At 27.7% G+C, this 24597-nt stretch overlaps 1 protein-coding gene and 1 pseudogene across 1 annotated transcript; one reads left to right on the top strand and one right to left on the bottom strand.

Moving 5' to 3' along the window:
- Positions 1 to 243: 243 nt before the first annotated feature.
- Positions 244 to 1131, bottom strand: LOC109193627 (protein FAR1-RELATED SEQUENCE 5-like). Its single transcript, XM_019344486.1, has one exon. It carries the CDS (start codon positions 1129 to 1131, stop codon positions 244 to 246), a length of 888 nt encoding a protein of 295 aa, XP_019200031.1.
- A 20754-nt stretch (positions 1132 to 21885) lies between these two features.
- LOC109192945 lies at positions 21886 to 24050 on the top strand (annotated as a pseudogene).
- The last annotated feature ends 547 nt before the right edge of the window (positions 24051 to 24597 follow it).

Below are 24597 nucleotides of genomic sequence, written 5' to 3'. Positions count from 1 at the left end.
GAAGTCGAATTGGTGGAAAATTTGTCAGCGATGCATGTGAAACCACGAGATATTTTAACGTCGGTGAAGATGCAAAATCCGGATAATGTTTCCATCACAAAAACCATATACAATGCACGCCAAAAATTCCGGATGATGGATAATGCAGGTAAAACTCAAATGCAAGTTGTTATGTCTTTTTTACATAACAATGGTTATGTGCATGAGAGTCGAACTAATAATGCAACAGATGAGTTAGAAGATTTATTCTTCGTTCATCCTAAATCTATGGAGAAGTGGCGTGCATTTACACATGTCCTGTTGATAGATGCAACCTATAAGACAAATAGGTACTCGATGCCTCTCGTCGAAATGGTTGGTGTAACTTCGACCAACATGACATTTTGCATAGCGTTCGCCTTCGCCTTCGCCTTCATGCAAGGCGAACGCTATGCAAAATGTCATGTTGGTCGAAGTTACACCAACCATTTCGACGAGAGGCATCGAGTACCTATTTGTCTTATAGGTTGCATCTATCAACAGGACATGTGTAAATGCACGCCACTTCTCCATAGATTTAGGATGAACGAAGAATAAATCTTCTAACTCATCTGTTGCATTATTAGTTCGACTCTCATGCACATAACCATTGTTATGTAAAAAAGACATAACAACTTGCATTTGAGTTTTACCTGCATTATCCATCATCCGGAATTTTTGGCGTGCATTGTATATGGTTTTTGTGATGGAAACATTATCCGGATTTTGCATCTTCACCGACGTTAAAATATCTCGTGGTTTCACATGCATCGCTGACAAATTTTCCACCAATTCGACTTCATTTCCTGATAATCGCCTTGCATACGGGTGACCTTCAAGGTGCAATGCAGGATCATGATTATGTACTCCACATATTACCCTAACCCTCCAGCAACCATCAACACGTATGTATTTCCCCTCCAATTGGAATGGACAATCAATTTTTCTTGTACCCGTGTTTTTAGATGAGATTTTTTTTGGCACGTAAGTACCACCACGGTCACACTGAAATATAACTGTAGGACTTTTATTCCGGGATCTTTTAATCACAATAACATATCCGAGATCCCGACCTCTACTTTGAACCCATTCAATTAAATCTTCGCGAGACATGAATGCCTAATAAAAAAATTATTTGTATCAATAATAAAAATACCTAATTAATTAATTATAATCATAAAAAGTGGGTATAAGATTATAAAATGTTAAGTTGAGTATTAAGGCGTGAATGACTACATGCATGTATACCAACAAATTAAAAAAAATACAAACAAACAAAAACAAAAACAGAAATTAAGTATACGTACTAATTAATAATCATAATAATAATTACATGCATGTATACCAACAAATTAAAAAAAAACAAAACAAAAACAAAAACAGAAATTAAGTATACGTACTAATTAATAATAATAATAATAATAATAATAATAATAATAATAATAATTACATGCTTACAATAATAATAAGTATGCGTATGAATTTTGTTTACCGTTTCTGTAGACAATTCGCATGCAACCTCGAGATTTAGGTTCACTTGATCATCATCTTTAGTTCTATTGTCATCATAAATTTCGATTGCATTTTCGTCCTAAACAAACAAACAAATAACAACTCTTAATATATAAAGACAAAATAATATATTCAATATTGATATATTAAAGCAATGAATTTCTAATCAAAAATAAATATACATATCTAAATTTCTAAATAATATATAAAAGCAATGAATATATAAATAATACGTAATATTCAATTTACTAAGTTCACACACACACACACACATATATATCTATATCTATATATATATATATATATATATATATATATATATATATATATATATATATATATATATATATATATATATATATATGAAATTAATGAACATATATGAAAGCAATGAACTTAAATTTCTAAATAATATATGAAAGCAATGAACTTAAATTTTTAAATAATATATAAAAGCAATGAACAAATATACATAAGTTCAATTGTAACATTTCAGTAACAATTCAAATAAAAAAAAAATTAAAATACCTCGTAATGTTGTTGATTTTGATTTGGACCATTGTAACTAAGAAATTGGCTTTGATTTTGATCGTTGTAGCTAAACAAATTATCTATCCAACCGTCCATCACACACACACGAATTTTGATTTTGATTTTGATTGTATGACATGTACATCACACACACACACCACATATATATAGAGCCATTTAAGTCTTTTGGATTCCTTGCCATTCATTCTACACGTAGTTTCATTTCACAAACAACAATATTAACTAAAAAATATGAATTGAAATTGTAAATTTACAAAATATATGTATTAAAATTATAAAGTTCAAAAAACTATCTATTGAAATCATAAATTTAAAATAAACATATATCGAAAAACAAAAAAAATGGACCAGGAAGGCAAGGAGGCAGAAAAAAAAAAAAAAAAAAAAAGGAGCAGCCATCGCCTTCTCCGGTGAGAAGGCGACGGACTGCCTTCTCACCGGAGAAGGCGATGGCTGCTCCGTTTTTGTTTTTTTTTTTTTTTTAATAATTAAATTTTGATGTCATAAATGTAAATTTAATAGGGTGGTGCAAATAGTATTTTGACCACCCATTAGGCTATTTGCACCACCCATATTTACTACCTTTTTACATTTTCAAAGTGCTTTATACCTCATTTTAGTCAATGGGTGGTGCAAATAGCAACACCCATTGAAAACTGTAATATTGAAATCATTACACGAATCTCATTACAGATGATATTGTTGCTTCCCATTTTCCTAAAATTTTGTGAACTTTGTATGGAAAATTAGTAAGAATGTGTATAAATATTCAATCAATGTATACTGTGATATTGCATATGACAATGGAAAATTGTTCATTAATTACCCGGTAAATTGCAAATTAGTAACGGCGTGTATATATTCGGCCATATGTAAAATATTTTTTTTATTCATAATATTATAGACGTGTGTTAATAAATTTGTGAACTTTGTATGGATTTAAAATTTGTGCATAACACAATAATTTGCCACCACCTTGTTTATTGAATGGATTGAAAATTAATAATTTGTACACGGTAATTAGCATTTTTTTTGAAAGGATAATTAGCATATTTAATTTAATTATTATAATAATACATAATTTTCTATATCTCTTGCGCGGAATATGTATGAAATATGTTAGGAATATTCCATTTTATACACACAGAATAAATTTTATAAACTAATTAATTAATTACCAAAAACGAATACGTAATATGTATGGTAACACGTTTAAATTGATTTTTTTTTTTTTGGGGGGGGGGGGGGGGGAGGGGGGGTCGAAATTGGTTTGAAGGATTTTACTTTTATATAGATATAGATATAAATATCAGTAAAAATTAGGAATCTTATAAAAATAGATTCTTAGCTAAATATAACTTATGTATGTATTTGGCTATGTAATTTTTATTTTTTATTTTTCAAAACAGAATAGGTAATCTACATAAAATACAAAATTTAGAATTAATTTTTGAATAATATCAGTACAAATTAGGATAAAATCTAAATAAAATTATAGATAATTACGCCACAGATATAGAAGATTATAAGCAAAATTAAGCAATCTTATCTCCCCTCACCAAATGATAAAGATGAAAAAGAATTCAAGCATTAAGGCCATAACAGTTTTAAAAAGCCCCAACACATGATATGCAATAACATATTAAACCCAGTGGCATTACATCTTGAAATTTCAATCTTCACCCACTTCTGTAGCATGTTGAAATTAATTTCTTAGGATTTTTATCTTTCATTTATTGAAGTTAAAGCCTGTGAATACAACCAATGCTCTGCTCAACTAAACCAAACTAAGCCTAGCTAATTAGATTTCTCCATCATGTATTCAGATTATCTTAATTCACTAACTAAAGAAATGTTAAGGTAATGAGTTTATCAATCAAATCTAATAAGTTGGAAATAAATAATCATATTGAAAATCTGAAATACTCAGTAAAACAGAAATGCACTTCTAGTGTCTTTGTATATATTTTTCGTTATATTGTATTTGGCATTAGATGATTTCAATTACAAATCAAATCTGACCAACATTTATTTGTTTTTTACAGGCAAGCCAAGTTCATTATGTTTTAATCACTCCATGTGCAAAAAATTGCAGCCTTAAAACAGTATTACCAGGGTATGTTTTAAAGTTTTTTTTGCTCTATTCAATATGCTTAGTTGATAATGTTACTCTGTTAGGCACAAATATGAAAAACATATATAAAACATGCCTCCATTATTTTTAAAACAGCCACAACATAGATAAAAATTAAATGTGGCATTCATCACTGCTTTCAAAAATAAATAAGGAATAAGGAATAATATAAACAGTAAAACATTAATAAGGATTTCAAGATATAATTCGTCATAGCAAAACACAGTAAAATATGCAGGCAAAAAAACATGAGATTCTGAAAAACAATTACATCAAACAACTTAAACTTGCATTCAAAAAAAAAAAAAAACAACTTAAACTTCTTAGATAAAAACCATATAACATATCCCCAAAAACAGCTGAATTAAAACTTCTCCTTCTTTATCACATCATCTCTTAGTCTCTTAGGAACTTCAATTTCCGTGAACTCATCCATGAGACACCTCTTCACACATGCAGCAGCACTTTTGCGTGATTTCCTTCCAGATACTTCAATCAAAATCATTCTGAACACCTAAAATCCTTGCAGCTATCCAATACTCAGATAATTGCATAGGAGGAAAATTTAATAAAGAATTCAACTTGGACAAACTACCATTAAAACAATATCTAAAAACTGTAATTCCAAAAATAGGCTTTCATTACCTCCTCCCTACTGTAAACATCTTCCAGCTTAGTCACCACAATCTCACTACTTGAACTACCAATGGATATATAGGAAATGAAAGCCTAGACCTGGACTCTATCTTCCTCAAAGGAGTCATCTCTAATGGCAGACTACAACAATAATAAAAAATTATATTAATAACCAAATAATAATAATTACCTACACTGGCAGATTAAAAATAATAATAAATACATTAAAAAACCTCTGAAATTGATCTTAAAACTAAAAATGAGAAACCTTTCTCTGAAATTGATAAACTCAATGAGTGTTGATTGAACAACACTTGGGTGACATCATAGGAGCTGCAAAGTCTCACCCCTCCATCTAAAATCAAATAAAAACCGTTAGTATGTGTCTGTGTACATAAAAATAGTAGTACGAACATTAAAAATAAGGCTTATACTCAGTATTAACACCATGTTTAACCGTACAAAACTGTAGCAAAACAACCACAAGATCAGTGAAGTTTGATTGAAAGAATGGCTCAATTTTGGCTACATATTCATCCCAAAACATACACCTTGGTTGATTAACCCTACAAATAAGTGTGTAGTAGTTTAATGATACTCAGACTGTACATTAAAAAATTAACAGAAAAAACTATAGATTGAATATATACTTACTTCGCATAGATCTCATATATGCAAATCTGAAATCTGAAAAGAGAACAACTTACTAATTTCGGATGTTAAAAACTGAATGAAACAGTGTTACGTTAAATGCATGTACCTCTACATCATGGAAACAACCTCTATACTCTTGATTCTAGATGACCATTTTCTTTCCAACCACGTGCGTACAACTCTGACCTTGATTGCGCTTCTTGTTTTGAAGGTTGAGCAATCACGTTGCAGTATGAATAGACCCATGATGGAGAGAAGACAATAACGTATAAGTACCCTACTGTATATCGAGTGTTTGTATTCGATATTTATGATGTATATATAGTCTGAAGTTGGTACAACTCAAAAGTTGGGTACTGATAGGCTTATTATGGTTTTATTAGATCTCATATATTAGGGTAATATTATTTTCTAACCATATTTATTTGTTATTATCCTTATTTGTTTTATTTTATGTTATTAATATTTAGTAGCCATAAATATTACGGTAATATTATTTGCTACCATATTTAGTTGTTATTATTTCCTTAACTAATTAGTAAGACACGGAACATTTAGGAAACATATATAGAGTAATAAGTATGTATATGCGGATATGAATAATATATAATTTTTATAATTAATTAAATTTGAATATTACACAAATGTCCCTATGTTTTGGGGGGAAAATTTGGGATGGAGGATTTTACTTTTATATAATATATAATATATAGATAGATATAGATATAGATATAGATTTTTTAAAATTTTAATTAAAAAATTTTCCCCTACATTATTTAATAATCTATCTTTATAATTGGTCAAATTATTTAATTATGGTAAATTAGGGAATAATGAATGTTGGTAATAGAAATCCTAGAAGAATATAGAATTGAAGAATATTTAATTATTATTATATTATTGTTGTGACTCACGGAACACAATACAAGAATATTTAATTATGGTTATATTATTATTGTGCCTCACGGCCATTATATACTAACAGAACTTGAAAAGAAACTAATAATAATAATATAATAATAGTAATATAAGTGGTAATAATAATATCTAAAAGTAATTAAGTGTTAATAATAATAGTAAGAATATTAACGTAAGAATTATAACATATAATAAATCGTAATAATTAATAACTATAGTCTATGATTAAATTTGGAATTGTCAGGAAAGATAAGCGACCTCTCGCGAAATTAACTCTTAAAATAATTATATATCGATTTAAATATTCTTAATATATTACAACAATTCCATTCCATGCATCGCACTGGTAATAATAATAATAATAATAATAATAATAATAATAATAATAATAATAATAATAATAATGTGTGTATAAGGATTATATGGGTTCAATGCTTCTCGTACAAAATGTAGAATAATATCATTTGTGAAAGTGCACCGTGACACTTGAAAAATAAAAGCAATGTGTTTTTACTCGTTAATTAAGTTATGCACCAGTTTCGTTAATTAATTAGACTCGTTTAAGCAAGTGTAAATAATGAAAGCAGAAAGCATAAAAGAATGTAAAAACACAAAGGAATTGTTACGCAGTTCGGAGATCCTTCTCCTACGTCTGCGGGGCAACCCACGTCTGCCCAATCCACTATAGATGTTCACCAAAAGGAGTATTACAAGAGGTAAATACAGATGGCCTCCAGCCTTTACCACTACCACTCTTTCTAACACCTATCCAGGATTGACACACGAATACCCGAACAATCTTCACCAGATGCTTCAGCAGTACCACGTACTGATCATGTAGTACAGATTAAATATTCTTAAGAATTAAATAATAAAACACATTAAAATGGGAAGCTTTGTAAATCAGATGTGAGCTCTTGAATTGTTAATCTCAAAGTTGGCAACTTTCCTCTTTGGTGTAGCTTCCTTTTTATAGCTAATATTCAAACCTCATTCTGATCCTTAATATTAGCTCCCTTTTATTCAAATAAATCTCAGCCACATGCTTTTGTTTGAAAGCTTCCTTTTGTGCCTTGTTGCTGACTTTCTTCTCATTTACCAATGTATACCATCCACACATTTAGATATCACATGGTCCAAAATAGAATTAATTCTAAGAACTCTAATTAATTCTAATAACAACACTAATCTATATATATATAAAAGTAAAATCCTCCTAACAAATTTTCCCCCCAAAACTTTTGTAGTAAAGTTTATTTGGTAAGTAAATGTCAAATGGAAATTAAATAAAATCTATTAATTGTTATATTACATAATTGGTAATATTATGTATGGTATTATATTCTATAATATAATTGAAAATATTATTGTTCAAGTATAATAAAAATCTTATGAAATAATGTAAGCATAATAAAATAATAATAATAATAATAATAATAATAATAATAATAATAATAATAATAATAATATAAAAACCATATAAATTTTTTCCCAAAACTTAGCGACATTTATATAATATCCTAATTTTCTAATTTAATTAATTATCAAAATATTGAAATTATATATTATATATTATTCATTTATGTGTAGACATACTTATTACTGTATATAAAGTAAATTAGGTAAATATATTCTTCAAATATAAATTAAGTATCTATATATAATTTTTTGGTAAGCAAATGTAAAATTGTAACTCTAATTTTAATTGGTAAATGGTAATTGGTAATTGGTAATATAATAAAAACCATAAATGTTACCCTTAATCATATCTAAACACCTATATATACATCACATTCTCTTCAATACAAACAGTACCAAGTTACGAAGAACCTAAGGGAATATTCTCTGCAACTGCATAGCAATGGTGTAGAGAACAGGGACCTTCAAGAAGAGGAGGGAACAAGACCCATATTCTCTGCGTATCCAGAAGAGCTGTTGCACTACACCTACACATTTGGTAAATCTCTGTATCCTTTTTCTACTCTTTTTTTTTTTTTTAATAAAGAATAGAAAATCATATATACCATTGGTGAAATTTAAAATCTATCTACATATATTATATAAACTATGATTATATTGATCATATATATCATCTTCTTCATCATTAATCTGGACGAGTTTGCTCAACCCATTAAAAGGTGTTTATTATTGGACTCTGGGCAAGATTAAATAATGCACTATTCATAGTGATAGAAAAAAAAAAAAACTGACCATCTGATTATTAGTGGACTCTGAGCAACTAGATCTGTAGGTCATTTGCATGAGAGGGGACATCATTGAATGAGTTTGGACTATTAATATTTTTTTTCCTGATGTGACAGTCCTTCCAACACCAATAGAAGTAACACAAGGATTTGGAGCCATGGCAATGTGTTGAGGATCATGAGTAGTGCTCCTTGACAAAAGCCTAAAGCAACAACATATGAATATGATAGAGATTTAATTATTTTAATTTTTATTGATAAAGATTATTCTCTAACCAAACAATTAGTAATATTTACGATTTATTGAACCAACCTTCATATTTTTTGTCAAATGAGTACACATGATGGAATATATGTTCATTGCACGGAATCTTAATATTCATTGAGTTTCCAAATCGTATATTGCATAAGAATTATTTTACCATAATATGAATTGTAACCAATTTAATAAATCTAAATATTAACAAGTATGTATGGTAATTTTATGTATGTTAATATTATTTCATATGGACGTAATACCATAATATGATTTATAACCAATTTAAGAAATCTATATTGATAACCAATTCAAGTATGTGTGGTAATTGTATGCATGGTATTAAAAATAATAATTACGTATGGTATTATGTATAGTAATATTAGGTATGATATTATGTAATACGTAGTATTAATTAGGTTGTACATTTATTCTTTTCATATTCTCATATGGACGTAAATCCATAATATGGTATATAACCAATAACCAATATGGTATATATATATATATATATATATATATATATATATATATATATATATATATATATATATATATATATATATATATATATATATATATTCACTCCTTATTATAAAATATAAAATAATAATTCAATTAAAGTTTTATATAAGTAAATAATCTGTAATATTTATCTTAAGTATAATTTGTCGAATTAATCAATTTTAATTTGATAATGATTATTTTCTAACCAAACAATTGATAATATTTACGATTTATTGAACCAATTCATATATGTTTTTTTTATCATCCAGACTAATTATAATGGTCAAATTAATAATAAATTTTATTAGTTATTAATTAGAATAATATTAATTTATTATGCATAATTACTGTATAAAAATAAATTACCGTTCAAATGAGTACATAAGATGATATACATGTTCATTGCACGAAATCTTAATATTAATTGAGTTGTCAAATCGTATATTGCATAAGAATTATTCTTACCTTACTATATAAAATTACAAATTTATTCTGAAATTATGAAAATTAAATAAGTTAGAAATCTAATTTTAAGTATGTATTTCCTGTTTTTTCATTTTTAATTTATACAACTAATTTATTAATTTATATACACAATTTTTTGCTGCTTTTAATAAAATAATTCACTACATTTTTTTCAATAAGTAATTCCTCTTAAGCAAATAATCCGTAATATTCCCGGATATACTTTACACAATTTAATCATTTTTTATTTTTATAATTTCTAATTTATTAAATAATATATATATATATATATATATATATATATATATATATATATATATATATATATATATATATATAATTTAATATAGATATAATTAGATAAAGCTTATTTTGTGACCAAACAATTGGTAATATTTATGATTTATTGAACCAATTCGTAAATGAGACAATCTATACTATAATTAAAAACAAAATCCTATTTACTTGATTTCCCACCCAAACAATAGTAAATAGTAAAGAAAAATTTTAAAAAAAGAATGGAAAAAAAGAACATAAATATTTCACAATAATATTCTACATCATCCGTTAAAAATGGAATGGAAATTAGGTAAATTGAAAAAATAACTTAATATTAATAATTGACTGAAAATTTAAAATGAAAAAAGGAACATAAATTAGGTTAATTGAAAAAGGAATAAATATTTATAATTGACTAAAAATAAAAAATGATCCATAATTGACTAAAATGGAAAAGGGAAATGGTCAAATTATTACATTTTAATTTTTTACAATAATATTACACAATATAGTACATCAAACCATAATTATGTCATAAATCTTTCACAATTTTAAAAATGGAACAGAAATATTTCAATAATAATATTTTACATCATCAAGTAAACGTAAATTAAAAATGAAAAGGAAATATTTAAATAACAATATTCTACATCATCAATAATAAAGGCATATTCTAATCAATAATAAAGTTAAATTAAAAAATGCAATGAAAATTAAAAATGAAACGAAAATATTTTAATAATAATATTCTACATCATCAATTAAAAATGGAACGAAAATTGGGTAAAATATCACTACATCTGATATTCTAATTGACCAATTGACTGAAAATAAAAAAGAATAATTGGCTGAAAATGAATATGATTTTATTAATTAACTGAAAATATAAAATGAAATGAATATTAATAGTTGACTGCAAATAAAAAATGATCTATAATTAACTAATATGAAAAAAATAAATGGTTAGATCATTGCATTTTAATTAAAAATTGATGGAAATTAAAATTTAACGAAAATATTTCAACAATAATATTCTACATCATAGATAATAAAGGCATATTTTAAACAATAATAAAGTTAAATTAAAAATGCAACGGAAATATTTCAATAATAATATTATACATAATCAATTAAAACTCGAACGAAAATTAGGTAAAAATATCATTGCATATGATATTCTAATTGACTAATTGATTAAAAATAAAAAAGAATAATTGGCTGAAAATGAATATGATATTACAAACTAACTTAAAATATAAAAAAATCCCTAATTGACTAATATTCTACCATTATATATTTTGACTCGAGTCACCCATCATGATGGGCTGAAGGTGTTAGCTATAGACGATGATGGACAGGATTGTGTTGCTACTACCAATGTCGAAAGATGTTTCAATAATTTGTACATACAATCGTTGATATTTTTTTAAAATGACAAATTTGCTATATATCTAGACAAAAAAATATATATATTCCATACAAATGAATTAAGATAGTAATTCATTCCTATAACTGAGTTGCTTGAGAATGAGCACATTTGACTAATTTATAAAAAAAAAAAATACTAAACAATGATAAATAAAATTTCCAAAATTACAGCACCGCATGCGTACATCTACACATTAGCTATTAATTTGAGCAATCATTTGCTCAAATTTAAGCAATGATAACATCAAAACACATAGATAATCCAAACCATATGTTCAATTGCACTATATAATATTTGATGTTCTAATTTAAATAATTATATATTGATCCAAATATTCTTAATATATTACCACAAATTCATTCTGTGCATCGAACGGGTGAAAATACTATTATTCTAATAATTTTTCTTTCCTTCTTTCGTGTAATTACTATGCTAATGTATTTAAATATTGAAAGAGAATTCTATAAAAAGGATCCTTAACTCACTAAAATTCTATATTATTCTTAAAAACAAAACCCCCATTTCTTACTTACCCGCCCAAACAATAAAAAAAAATTACCAATTAATAATACTAATAATAATTAGTAAAAAAGTTAGTAGTAAAATAGAAAAAAAGATCCTTAATTCACAAAAAATAGAAAAGGAAACGGGATTCACTAATTAATTAAAACTAACAATAATCAGTAAAAAAGATGCTTAATTCACTAAAAATGAAAATATAAACGGAATTTACTGATTATGACTAATAATAATTGGTAAAATAGGAAAATAAAAAATGAGTCTTAATTCAATGAAAATGGAAAAAAGAAACGTAAGGGTGTGAAAAAAAAGGGGTCATAATAAGGATAACAGTAAAAAAAGAAAATTCTACCAAAAATAAGAATAATAAAAAAAGTTTCTTAATTCACGAGAAATAGAAAAGGAAATGGAATTCACTAATTAATTAATAATAATAATAATCAGTCAGAAAATTAGCAGTAAAATATGAAGAAAAAAAAAGATCCTTACTTCACTAAAAATGGAAAAATAAACGAAATTTACTGACTAATACTAATAATAATCAGTAAAATTGAAAATAAAAAAGGATTCTTAATTCAATGAAAATGAAAGAATTTTTTTTTAAAAAGGGGTCATAATAAAAATAACAGTAAAAGCAATCCTACAAAAAAAAAATTGAAAAAAAAAGATTCATAATTTATGAAAAATAGAAAATGAAATGAAATTCACTGAATAATTAATACTAATAATAATCAGTAAAATTAAAAGTTAACATTAAAATAGAAAAATATAAAAGGATCCTTAATTCACTAAAAATAGAAAAAGAAACGAAAGTCAATGATTAATACTAATAATAATAAGTTAAATAGGAAAATATAAAAAGATTCTGAATCTATACCATTATTAAAAAGAAAATCCTTCTTCCTTACTTTCACACCCAAACAATAGAAAAAGAAAAAAAATTTATAATATAATTAAAAACAAAATTCTATTTACTTGATTTATCGCCCAAACAATAGTAAATAGTAAAGGTAAATTAAAAAAAAAAGGATGAAAAAAAAGAACAAAAATATTTCACAATAATATTCTATATTATCAATTAAAAATGGAATGAAAATTAGGTAAATAAATAAGTACTATATTATCAATTAAAAATGGAATGAAAATTAGGTAAATAAATAAGTATCTGTTCAAACATATTTTCTCAACCAACACCTTCACTATGCTCAATCTCATGACTTCTCACATAAGAGAGGTCATTACATGCCATCTGAGCACAAGGTGCTTGGCAACAAACATTAGGTTAATTGAAAAAGGAAATGAATATTAACAATTGTTTGAAAATAAGAAAAAATTCATAATTGACTAAAATAGAAAAAAAAATGGTCAGATCATTGCATTTTAATTTTTCACAATAATATTACACAGTATAATACATCAAATCACAAGTATGTCATAAATTTTACACAATTTTAAACAATAGAATGGAAATATTTCAATAATAATATTCTATACTATCAAGTAAAGGTAAATTAAAAATGAAAAGGAAATACTTCAATAATAATATTCTACATCATCAATACTAAAGACATATTTTAAACAATAGTAAAGGTAAATTAAAAATGTAGCGAAAATTAAAAATGAAATGAAAATATTTCAATAATAATATTCTAAATCATCAATTAAAAATGAAACGAAAATTTAGTAAAAATATCATTGCATTTGATATTTTAGTTTGCTAATTGATTAATTGACTAAAAATAAAAGAGAAGTAATTGGATGAAAAAAAATATGATATTACTAATGGATTGAAAATTTAAAAGGAAATGAATATTAATAATTGACTGCAAATAAAAAATTATTCATAATTGACTAATATGAAAAAAATAAATGGTTAGATCATTGCATTTTAATTAAAATGGAAGGGAAACTAAAATTGAACGCCAATATTTCAATAATAATATTCTACATCATAAATAGTAAATGCATATTTTAAACAATAGTAAAGGTAAATTACAAATGGAACAGAAATATTTCAATAATAATATTATACATCCTCAATTAAAAATGGAACACAAATTAGGTAAAAATATCACTCCATGTAATATTCTAATTGACTAAAAATACAAAAAAAATAATTGACTGAAAATGAATATGATATTACTAATTTATTTAAAATATAAAAGGATCGCTAATTGACTAATATTATACCATTATATATTTTCACCGAGTCACCCATCCTGATCAATTGAAGGTGTTAGCTCTAGACGATGATGGACAAGATTGTGTTGCTACTATCAATGTCGTCTACAAAGAGGTTTCAACAATGTGTAAATAAAATCGTTGATATTATATTTTTTAAATGACAAAATTGCTATATGTATAGACAAAAAAAATATCCTCCATACAAATGAATTAAGATAACAATTCATTCATATAACTGAGTTGCTAGAAAACGAACACATTTGTATAATTTATAAAAAAAAAAATACTAAACAATGATAAAAAAATCTCCAAAGTTATAACACTACATGCATACATCTACACATTAGCTATTAATTTGAGCAATTATTTGCTTAAATTCATACAATGATAATATAAAAACACATAAATGATCCAACCCGTATATTCAATTGAACTATATAATATTTGATGTTCTAACTTAAATAATTATATACCGATCCAAATATTCTTAATATATTACAACAAATCTATTCCGTGCATCGCACGGGCGCAAATACTAGTTAATTCTAATAACAACACTACTAAATAAAATAGCCAATATGGTTTAACATGTAGAATAATTTTACACTTACAATTCGTTTATCCGGTATGATCAACAATATTTTTTTTTTAATTATTACAAATTTTTAGATGTGCACTAGACTTGAGAAGAATGCATGCAATAATACGAGTAACTAACAATGCATTTAAGGTCTAAGAATAATGTGCTCATATTTGTTGCATTGATATGTTATGGTACAACAAATTTGAGTGCACTTTTACAGATACTGATTACACAATTAGTTATCATTATATTCACTCTCAAAATTTACCTAATGTACATTTAAAATTTGTAATATTTATAAAATTGGGACCGCATTTATTTCCTTATTTTTAGCCGGTGCTCGTTCAATAATTTCAGATGGACGGATGAGGTTATTCTTTTTTTTTTCTTTTTTTGAGAAGCCTTATTCTCACTTGAGCTTGTTTATGTATGCCAGTGCGTGTAGGTGTAGCCATGTAGACATAATAAAATATAATTATTTGTGCGTAAAAGGTTTTTTTTTTTTTTTTTAGAAGAAGATGTTATCTCTATGGATTCAAGAAGAAGTTAAGGTGATTATTCCCTTGTAGAGGAAATAAATCATTTGCCCGAATGGGCAGCTCAGGGTCATAAGAGTTAAGTTTGGGAAGAATGATTAGAGATTGAGTCTTACCAGACGTCGATGGTTCAGTTGAGGATTCAACCTTTTGAGAAGAAAATAACTCATTAAAATAGATTTATTCTTATCGACGTTATTAAATTCTCAACCTATTTAATGAAACAAACATGTGAAAATAACTCATTAAAATAGATTTATTCTTATCGATGTTATTAAATTCTTAACCTATTTAATGAAACATACATGTGGTTATTTAATTAATTAATAGTATTATGTGAAATTTGGTTGGAGACTTTTGTACCATATTATTGAATTTGATATCCATGATATGCAATTGAGACTTTTTTTTTTTTTTTTTTTTTTTAATGCAATTTGAGTTGAAAACATTATATTTCAGTCTTTCGTTTCAACTAGTACGGTAGAGGAAAGAGTGATTCTTAGCACAAATCATATATATAAACAGTATGATCGGATTCTAATGAGAAAAAAATGAAAAAATATATCAATTACACATATTTTACTTGTTTAATGGTTTGATTGCACATTTTTTTTTTAAAAATTTAATGACCCAATTGCTCAATGACATATTTGACATTTTTCGTATATATTTTTTTTTTATATTCATTATTTTGTTTTAATTTTAAATAAATAAATAAATAATTATTTAGTTAATTATTTTTATTCTCATTCATATTTACTACTAAACAAAAAGATTTTTTTTAGTACTATTGATTCTATTACAATAGACTAAACAAAGACTTATTAGCATTCAAAAAAACAAAAAGACTTATTATATGGAAAATGTTTGAGAAAGTATAGAACAGATACTATCTTGTAAAGAATCATGAGTATTAAAAAAAACTTATTATACTTACTAGTTTTTTTAAGCGCTTTGCGCGAATGGAATAATTGCCAATGATTATTTTTAAATAAGCATTTCAAAGTATATCAATGCAATATTATATCGGAGATGTTCATGCATAGGTAAATAAATATTGAATTTGTTTATTTAAATCGGTAATTTAAAGTATATAAATGCAAGATAATATATGAGAGATTTATTATATTGTCACTAAAATAAATGTTTGCAACTTTGTAATAACGCTAGTTTAAATACTTAATCTAAAAACGATAGTCTAAATAAATACTACTTTTGGTTTACATTTCTCTAAATCTTCTTAATTCTCTTTTGGGTAGCATTGTCATTGTCTTCATTTTCAGTACATGTCTTTTTTTTTTTTTTTATTGGTAGTGTATCATGTGCAATTGGGTTAATGGTGGTAGCATAGATGGATTCGTCGTGCAATGAGATTATGGTGTAGGAAACTTTAGATTTGCCTTGTTGTGTATATGATGGGATCTTAGTTGTACTATTAACTCTTTATCTTACAAGTTACAACCACCTATTGATATTTGGTAGTGATAGTTTTTTCCCTACATGTTTAATGCGATGTGAGATGTGTGTCGTAGGTTATCATGTCAAAGTATTGAACAAAATATTAATATTTATTATATTTGTATAAAATAGGTAAATAAATATATATAACATATTTTGTATTATAACTTTGATATTTAATAAATACAAGGTAATGTAAAAAGAAAACAATGGACAATATAGTGAATATAATAAATTAATAAATTTGAATGTAATGAATCTTTGAATTGTAGAAAATAAAGATAATATAACTAATGAAATTATATCTCTTTTTAAATTTTTTATAATGAATATTTTTTTTAAAAAAATAAAGGCATTATAGACATCTAATTCTAAATTAATTAAATACATATGTATTATTTTTTGTTGTAGCTACTAATTTATTTAATTTAATAAGACTAATAAATTGGCGTACATACTTTTCATCAACAATAATGAAATCATTATTTTTTTTTAATTTACATTCATTGTTGAGACAAATTGTTTTAAGAGTTTGTCAACCACAATTGTTACAATTACTGTCAGATGATGATAATAAATAATTCAAAATATATAGTTACAATAGGTATTGTTATAATGATATAGTAAAAATTAACTTAAAATTTCTTTTGAAGTTTTCATGCATTGATAAAATTCTGATGTGTAAACGTGTTCAATTGGAGCCCGTGGGATGTCAACATTGTCAATTCTTTGGAAAATGGTCCTACCGTTTTAGAGTCCATGTGTAATTGTATTTATGATCAACAACTTTATTGTTAGGTTGTGCAGGTCTGAAAATGATGTAAGAAAAAAATAATAGTATAATATTTGTAAAGTAATGTACAATTGTACCACTATAAAAATACATACAAAAAATATTAATACGATAACGACTTAAATCATACCAATAATGCAAAAATATAATTGAAATATTAAGTTTTGTTCAGATCTAAATAATCAAAAGAAGATTAATTAAACGAAAAAAAAATAACCTAAATTTTTTTTAATGCATAAAAATCTAATGATTTTTAAAGTTCTTGATTTATAATCTTTGATGTTTAACTTTGAATGTTATGTATTTAGTCGGACTAATTATTTGACCAAAGTCGGACTAATTATTTGACCAAAGTTTATGTTAAATTTTATATTATATATTTTTTTAATACATTTTAACATATTCATAGTATATGTTTAACAATTATTTCAACTCCAATTGTGATGGGATTCGACCTAAGACCTTTCTTATAGAAATTAATGAGTAAGTTAAAAATAATAAATAGTTAACGAAATATTCCGTTACTAAAGTTTATACTAACGGAATTTAGGTTATTTAAGGGAAGAAAATAATATAATAGAGGGTAAATAAGAAAAATCATTAAAAATACTTAAATCAAAATAATATGAACCATTCATTTTAAGAAACAAACTACCGACATTTTTTTTCCAGTTAAGGGCCTAACATTATTGGCTCTTATTAGAATTGTAGATAGATTGTAGATGTAGAAACCCATTATAATTGTTAAATATTTAATTCCAATTACAATTCTTATTCCTATGTTTCACCCAAAAACCCCTTAATATATAATATGAGTTAATACCTCCAATGGTCCTCCGAGTATTAGCGACTTACCAGCTATGGTCATCCGAGTTTTAAATGACCTCTAATGGTCCTCCATGTTTTAAAAAATAACCACTCGTGGTCCTAATCCTTAAAAAAATTTGAGTTTAATATGACCACAAGACGTACTAAAAGGACCACAGGTGATTATTTTTTAAAACATGGAGGACCTTTGGAGGTCATATAAAACTCGGATGACCACAACTGGTAAATCGCTAATACTCAAAAGACCATTGGAGGTATTAACTCTGAATAATATTACTTTGCATTAATTTTAGTTTGGGAAGAATTTTTTGTTTTGTTTTTTAATACTAGTGACTCTATTATAATGTAGTATCTGTGCATAACCACTTTCTCAACCAAATGAAGCACAAACAACCAATATCGCCTCCACTGAGACTCGAACCCACAACCTCCCCTATAAGGTTATCCTTATCCCAAAAATTTCTCACTTTCTAAAATGGGTCCCACTTCCACATCATCAATTTTGCATATAATAAAATAATATTAAAAAAATAATAAAAATAAAATGACATCAAAAGCTGTGCAGGCTGTCCTTTTCGGCAACTTTTGCAGCTTTCTCTCTCATTAGCAAATTCTCTCTTATTTCTAATTTAGCAATCTTTCTCCCATTTCAATACACATCAGCATAAAAAAAACCTTAAAAAATGTATTCTCTCTCTTTCATGTCATTTAAAAAGGAATAAAATTTCTGGGAAGGGAGCAGTTTGGGAAGAATATTACTCCGCATTATACTTATGGGGAAATTAAAGTAGGTGAGTGCATAATTTATGGGAAGGTAGTAGATGATTAGGTGGGGAAGGACAAGTGATTGGGTTCCCATCGGAAACTTCTCCCACGTTCTTAGGGCATCCTCAATAGTGGTAGGATTTTGAGGAGATTTTGTAGGTGTGATTAGAGCTGTCAAAACGGGCCAGCCCGGACCATATGGGCTGGCCCGTCTCGGGTTCAACTGAAAACGGGACGGGACGGGCTGACCCGTTTTCCCACGGGTTGGGATTTTCCAAACCCAACCCGTGTAGGACGGGCTAACGGGCTAAACGGGCCAGCCCGTTTATTCTTTTTTTTTTTTTTTTTTTTTTGTTTTTTTTTTTTAATTTACGTGATTAAAATATTTATTATTGTATTGCTTAAGAATTGAACCCATGACCTCTAAGTTAGTAACCAAGACTATTTGCAATCAACCACATTAACTATGATTAATAAATATGTATATATATATATATATATATATATATATATATATATATATATATATATATATATATATATATATATATATATATATATATATATATATATATATATATATATATATATATATATATATATATATATACAAATATGTATATACACATATGACATATACACAAAAAATTAGATTTTAGTTTTTAATATGTAATTATAATTTATTTAATTTATATTTAATACTAATATATTTTACATGTAATATTTTTTATCTGTAATTATAATATATACTATTAAGTTATAAAGTTTATAAAATATATAATTTATTACTTTATGTAATTTATATAATAAATAAACTTTAAATTACTATTTACTATTTATATTACGATACAATTAATTGTATTAATTAATATAGATATATAGATATATATTTAGTAATGCTTGTGAATGATGTAAATAGATATATAATTATATTAAATATTTAATATGTGTTCTTAGCGTAATTGGTTTTAATAGTAATAATTTGATAACTTAAGTAAAAGGTCAAAAGTTCAAGTCTTGTTAGCAACAATCTTTTTAACTATTAATAAAATACCCAATTATACAATACATTTGGAAGTGGGGTGGTTGGGGATACGGGTTATACGGGCCGGCCCGTGTAACCCACGGGCCAACCCGTATAACTCGTATCCCCCACGGGTTACACGGGACGGGTTGGAAATGGGACGGGCTGGAAATCCTCCAACCCAGCTCGTGTAAAATACGGGTTAAACGGGCCCAACCCAACGGGTTGGACCCGTTTTGACAGCTCTAGGTGTGATTAGGAAACCAAGTACTCTAAGCCCAAAATGGTTTTAATTCCTAAAAGCCTATTAATTATTTTGGAAACCAAGCTAGATTACCCTAAGTCCAAATATATATATATATATATATATATATATATATATATATATATATATATATATATATATATATATATATATATATATATTTCAATTTTTGACATGATAAAATGACTAAAGTGATCAAATTTATGTTGAACTTTTTATTAAAATACTTTTTTTTTAAAAAAAAAAAAAGGAGAAGAAGGAGGAGAAGAGAAGGAGAATGAGTGGAAGAAGAAAGAAGATTTATATATGATATTATTTTTAAGAGTTAATTCTATTTTTGTCTTAAATTTATAGGTGACAGTTCATTTTTAGTCTTTTATTTTATTTTATTAGAATATGCACATTTAGTCCTAGTATTATTGTTGCATGACCAATTTTTTATTATTTTTTATTTAGTAATTCAATAAAAATTATAATAATAAGGCTTTGAAAAAAGAAATATGTTTTTTTTTTAATCAAAATATCAAGTCAAAAATTGCTTTAAGCGTAACACTAATGTTTAGCATTTTGGATTAAAAACATAATTAATTTTTTTAGCAATTTTTGACATGATAAAATGGCTAAAGTGATCAAATTTATGTTAAACTTTTTATTAAAATACTTTTTTAAAAAAAAGGAGAAGAAGAAGGAGGAGAGGAGGAGGAGGAGAGGAGTACATAGAGAGAAGGAGGAGGAGCGGAAGAGGAAAGAAGATTTATATATGATATTAGTTTTGTTGATAAAGTAAAAAAATGGTTATACGACAATAATACTAGGACCAAAAGTGGATGTTTTAATAAAAAAGGACTTAAAACCGATTGTCAAGCCATCTATAAATCTATGACAAAAAATAGAATTAACTCTAGTTTTAACTTAATTGGATTAACTAATATTAGTAACTAAATTTCATAAACTTTTTTTTTTGTTTTTTTTTTTAAATCCTAGTAAGAGAGATACTTGCATCATAAATTTCTTTTGGTTCGTTTAGAAAGCTATAGAAAAATGACTTCTGCGGCAGGAAAATGACTTCTGGAAAATAAGTTATTTTAATTTCCAGAAAACATGCATTTTCCTTTCTAATGTTTGATTGCATTATGTAAAATTGTCCATGAATTAATTAACTTAACATTTTAATAAAATAAAAAGAAGAGGGGAGCGGAGGGGAGAGCTGAGAAAATAAAATTTGATGGGCATGAGGCAAGAGCTAGGTAGTTTGTTTGTATATAATAATAGTGGATATCCATAATTGTAGGCATTTGAATCTGAGTAGCGCAATAATGCAAGTATATATATGTGAAGAGGTAGGCAGGACGAAGAACATCGAACATCGAACATCGAACATCGAGAAATAAATAAAAAGAATTAGTCCATTGGAGAAGCTAGATAAATAAAAGATCGAGTTTCTCCAATGGCGTCAATAACAGTAGCTTATTATTATGTTCTTGTATTGTTTGTTTGCAGCGCCTATGGGAAACCAGATTTGGAGATGAATCCTTCAGCCTCGAGCTGGCAAACTGTAACTGAAAACGTGGGTGTTTCCGCCATGCACATGCAGTTGATGACAAACAACAGGGTTGTCTGGTATGACGCCATTAATCTTGGTCGCTCCGCACTGATGCAGAATCCTAAGTGGTGCAGAAAAGATGATAAGGGCCGTGAAGACTGCTGGGCTCATGGCGTTACCTATGATCTCGACACCGCTAAAGTTGTCAAGACACTCAAGGTATATATATAATACTGGCCTGGCCTGGGTACAATTTATTTCATTAATTAATTAATTATATTGTTTTTATGCATATATGTTTAGTTGAGCCTGAATACATGGTGCTCGTCGGGAGGGCTGTCGAGCACCGGAAAATTGATAAGCACCGGAGGCTACGACAAAGGTTTTCGAGGAATTAGAATCCTGGAACCCTGCGATTTATGCGATTTCAAGGAAGATGTTGGACTTTCTGCAAACAGATGGTAAGCATTATTATTTTCAAATTCTGATCTTATAATAATTAATTTAATTTACTACGTTGAACTGAACTGGCAGGTATGCTTCTCAACAAGTCTTGGAAAATGGTGATTTTATCGTGGTGGGAGGAAGAAAATCTCACAACTATGAAATTGTCCCGCCAGATCAGCTTAAATTCCCGAACAAACAATTTCCGCTTCGGCTGCTCGAGGAAACCACCGACGGCTTTCTGGAGAATAATTTGTATCCATTTGTGTACCTCCTCCCCGACGGCAATGTCTTCCTCTTCGCCAACGATCGCTCCATTATTTTCAACCCTAGAACCGGAAAGACGATTCGGGAGCTTCCTAAGCTGCCAGGGGGGTCCCGGAACTACCCGGCCTCGGGGCAATCCGCGCTTCTTCCTCTCAAACTCACCAAAGCGAATGATTTTGTGAAGGCGGAGGTTTTGGTTTGCGGCGGCAATACACACGAAGCCTTCAAGGTCACGGAGCATCCGCCGAGGCAATTTCCGCCGGCGTTAAAGGATTGCGGCAGGATTGTTGCGAATCAGGAAGGGGCCAAGTGGGAAATTGAGGAGATGCCGTCGGGGAGGGTTATGGGAGATATGTTGATTCTCCCCGATGGGAATGTCCTCATAATTAATGGCGCGAAAACCGGGACCTCTGGTTGGGACGCGGCGGAGGAACCAAATTTCACTCCGGTGCTTTACAGCCCGGATAAACCGAAAGGGGAAAGGTTTACTGAGTTGACACCAACAAAAATTGCCAGAATGTACCATTCAGAATGTACCATTCCACTTCTGCGGTTTTGCCCGACGCTAAGATCTTAGTAGCGGGAAGTAACACCCACGATTCCTACGATATGAAAGCCAAATACCCAACCGACATGCGCGTCGAGAAATTCTCGCCGCCGTACTTAGCCCCCGCACTGCAAAAGTTCCGGCCGCAGATCGTGGAGAAGCTTTCCCAAACGGAATTGGTTTATGGAAAGAATTTCAATATCCATTTCAAGCTAGATGATGCGGCGGACATGTCTAGTATTAAGGTTACCATGTATCCGCCGCCTTTCACCACTCACGGGTACTCTGAGGGCCAAAGGATGCTGATTTTGGGACTCACCTCTGTGGCCAAGGATACCATCTCCGCCGTGGCGCCGTCCTCTGGCAAGCTTGCACCACCAGGCTATTACTTGATCTTTGTTGTGCACCGTGGCGTACCCAGCAAGGGATTGTGGGTGCATATTAAATAGAACAGAATAGAAGATACGGACTTGCTTGTTCAGTGTTGACAGTATTTGGGTGCAATTAGCCCTACATGCTGATTGAGTCGTTGAATTATCGTGATTTGTATCTTTTTATAGTGCAGACGAACTACATACGGTGTGAGGGGTCCCTTAGAGTGGGGAATCCAACCTATAGAATAGAAGACGATGGGCATTGAATTTTTTTATTTTTGTAATCTTGTACAGAGTACCATATAATAATATATACAGTACAACATTTTCTATAAGAACTTATGAGCTCAGTTCTTAAATTCTAAATTAAAGAAATTGAAGAGTGGGAGGATGGTAGAGGTTTGCAGGTTTGAAACATCTCAAAATTATATGTACAATTGTTTAATTTTGTTTCTTATGAAATGGTAATTGTGATTTCTATCCTCATGACATTAAATTTCATTAAATACAATGACATTTAATTTCATTCTTCAATTATGGATGTATTTTTTTTAAAAAAATAAACATAAAACAAATATAGTGACTTATTTTATTTAAAAAAGATTGAAATGTCTTTGTATTTATCGATATTTTAACAATTTTGTTGGAGGAGGACCAAAAATGGTCATGCAACAATAATACTATGACTAAATGTGCATGTACTAATAAAAAAAAAAAGACTAAAAATGGATTGGCACCTATAAATCTAAGACAAAAATAGAATTAACTCTTAAAACTAATATCATATATAAATCTTCTTCCCTCTTCCCCTCATTCTCCTTCTCTTCTCCTCCTCCTTCTTTCTACGTACTCCTCTCCTCCTCCTCCTTCTTCTCCTTTTTTTTTTAAAAAAAAAAAAAAGTA

Source organism: Ipomoea nil, unplaced genomic scaffold, assembly GCF_001879475.1.
Source record: "Ipomoea nil cultivar Tokyo-kokei standard unplaced genomic scaffold, Asagao_1.1 scaffold0222, whole genome shotgun sequence".
Lineage (NCBI taxonomy): Eukaryota > Viridiplantae > Streptophyta > Magnoliopsida > Solanales > Convolvulaceae > Ipomoea > Ipomoea nil.
This window is presented reverse-complemented; position numbering and strand designations above follow the sequence as displayed.

Excerpts from the sequence above, each read along its gene's own strand:
- LOC109193627 (XM_019344486.1), bottom strand. The coding sequence starts at position 1,131 with ATGTCTCGCGAAGATTTAATTGAATGGGTTCAAAGTAGAGGTCGGGAT.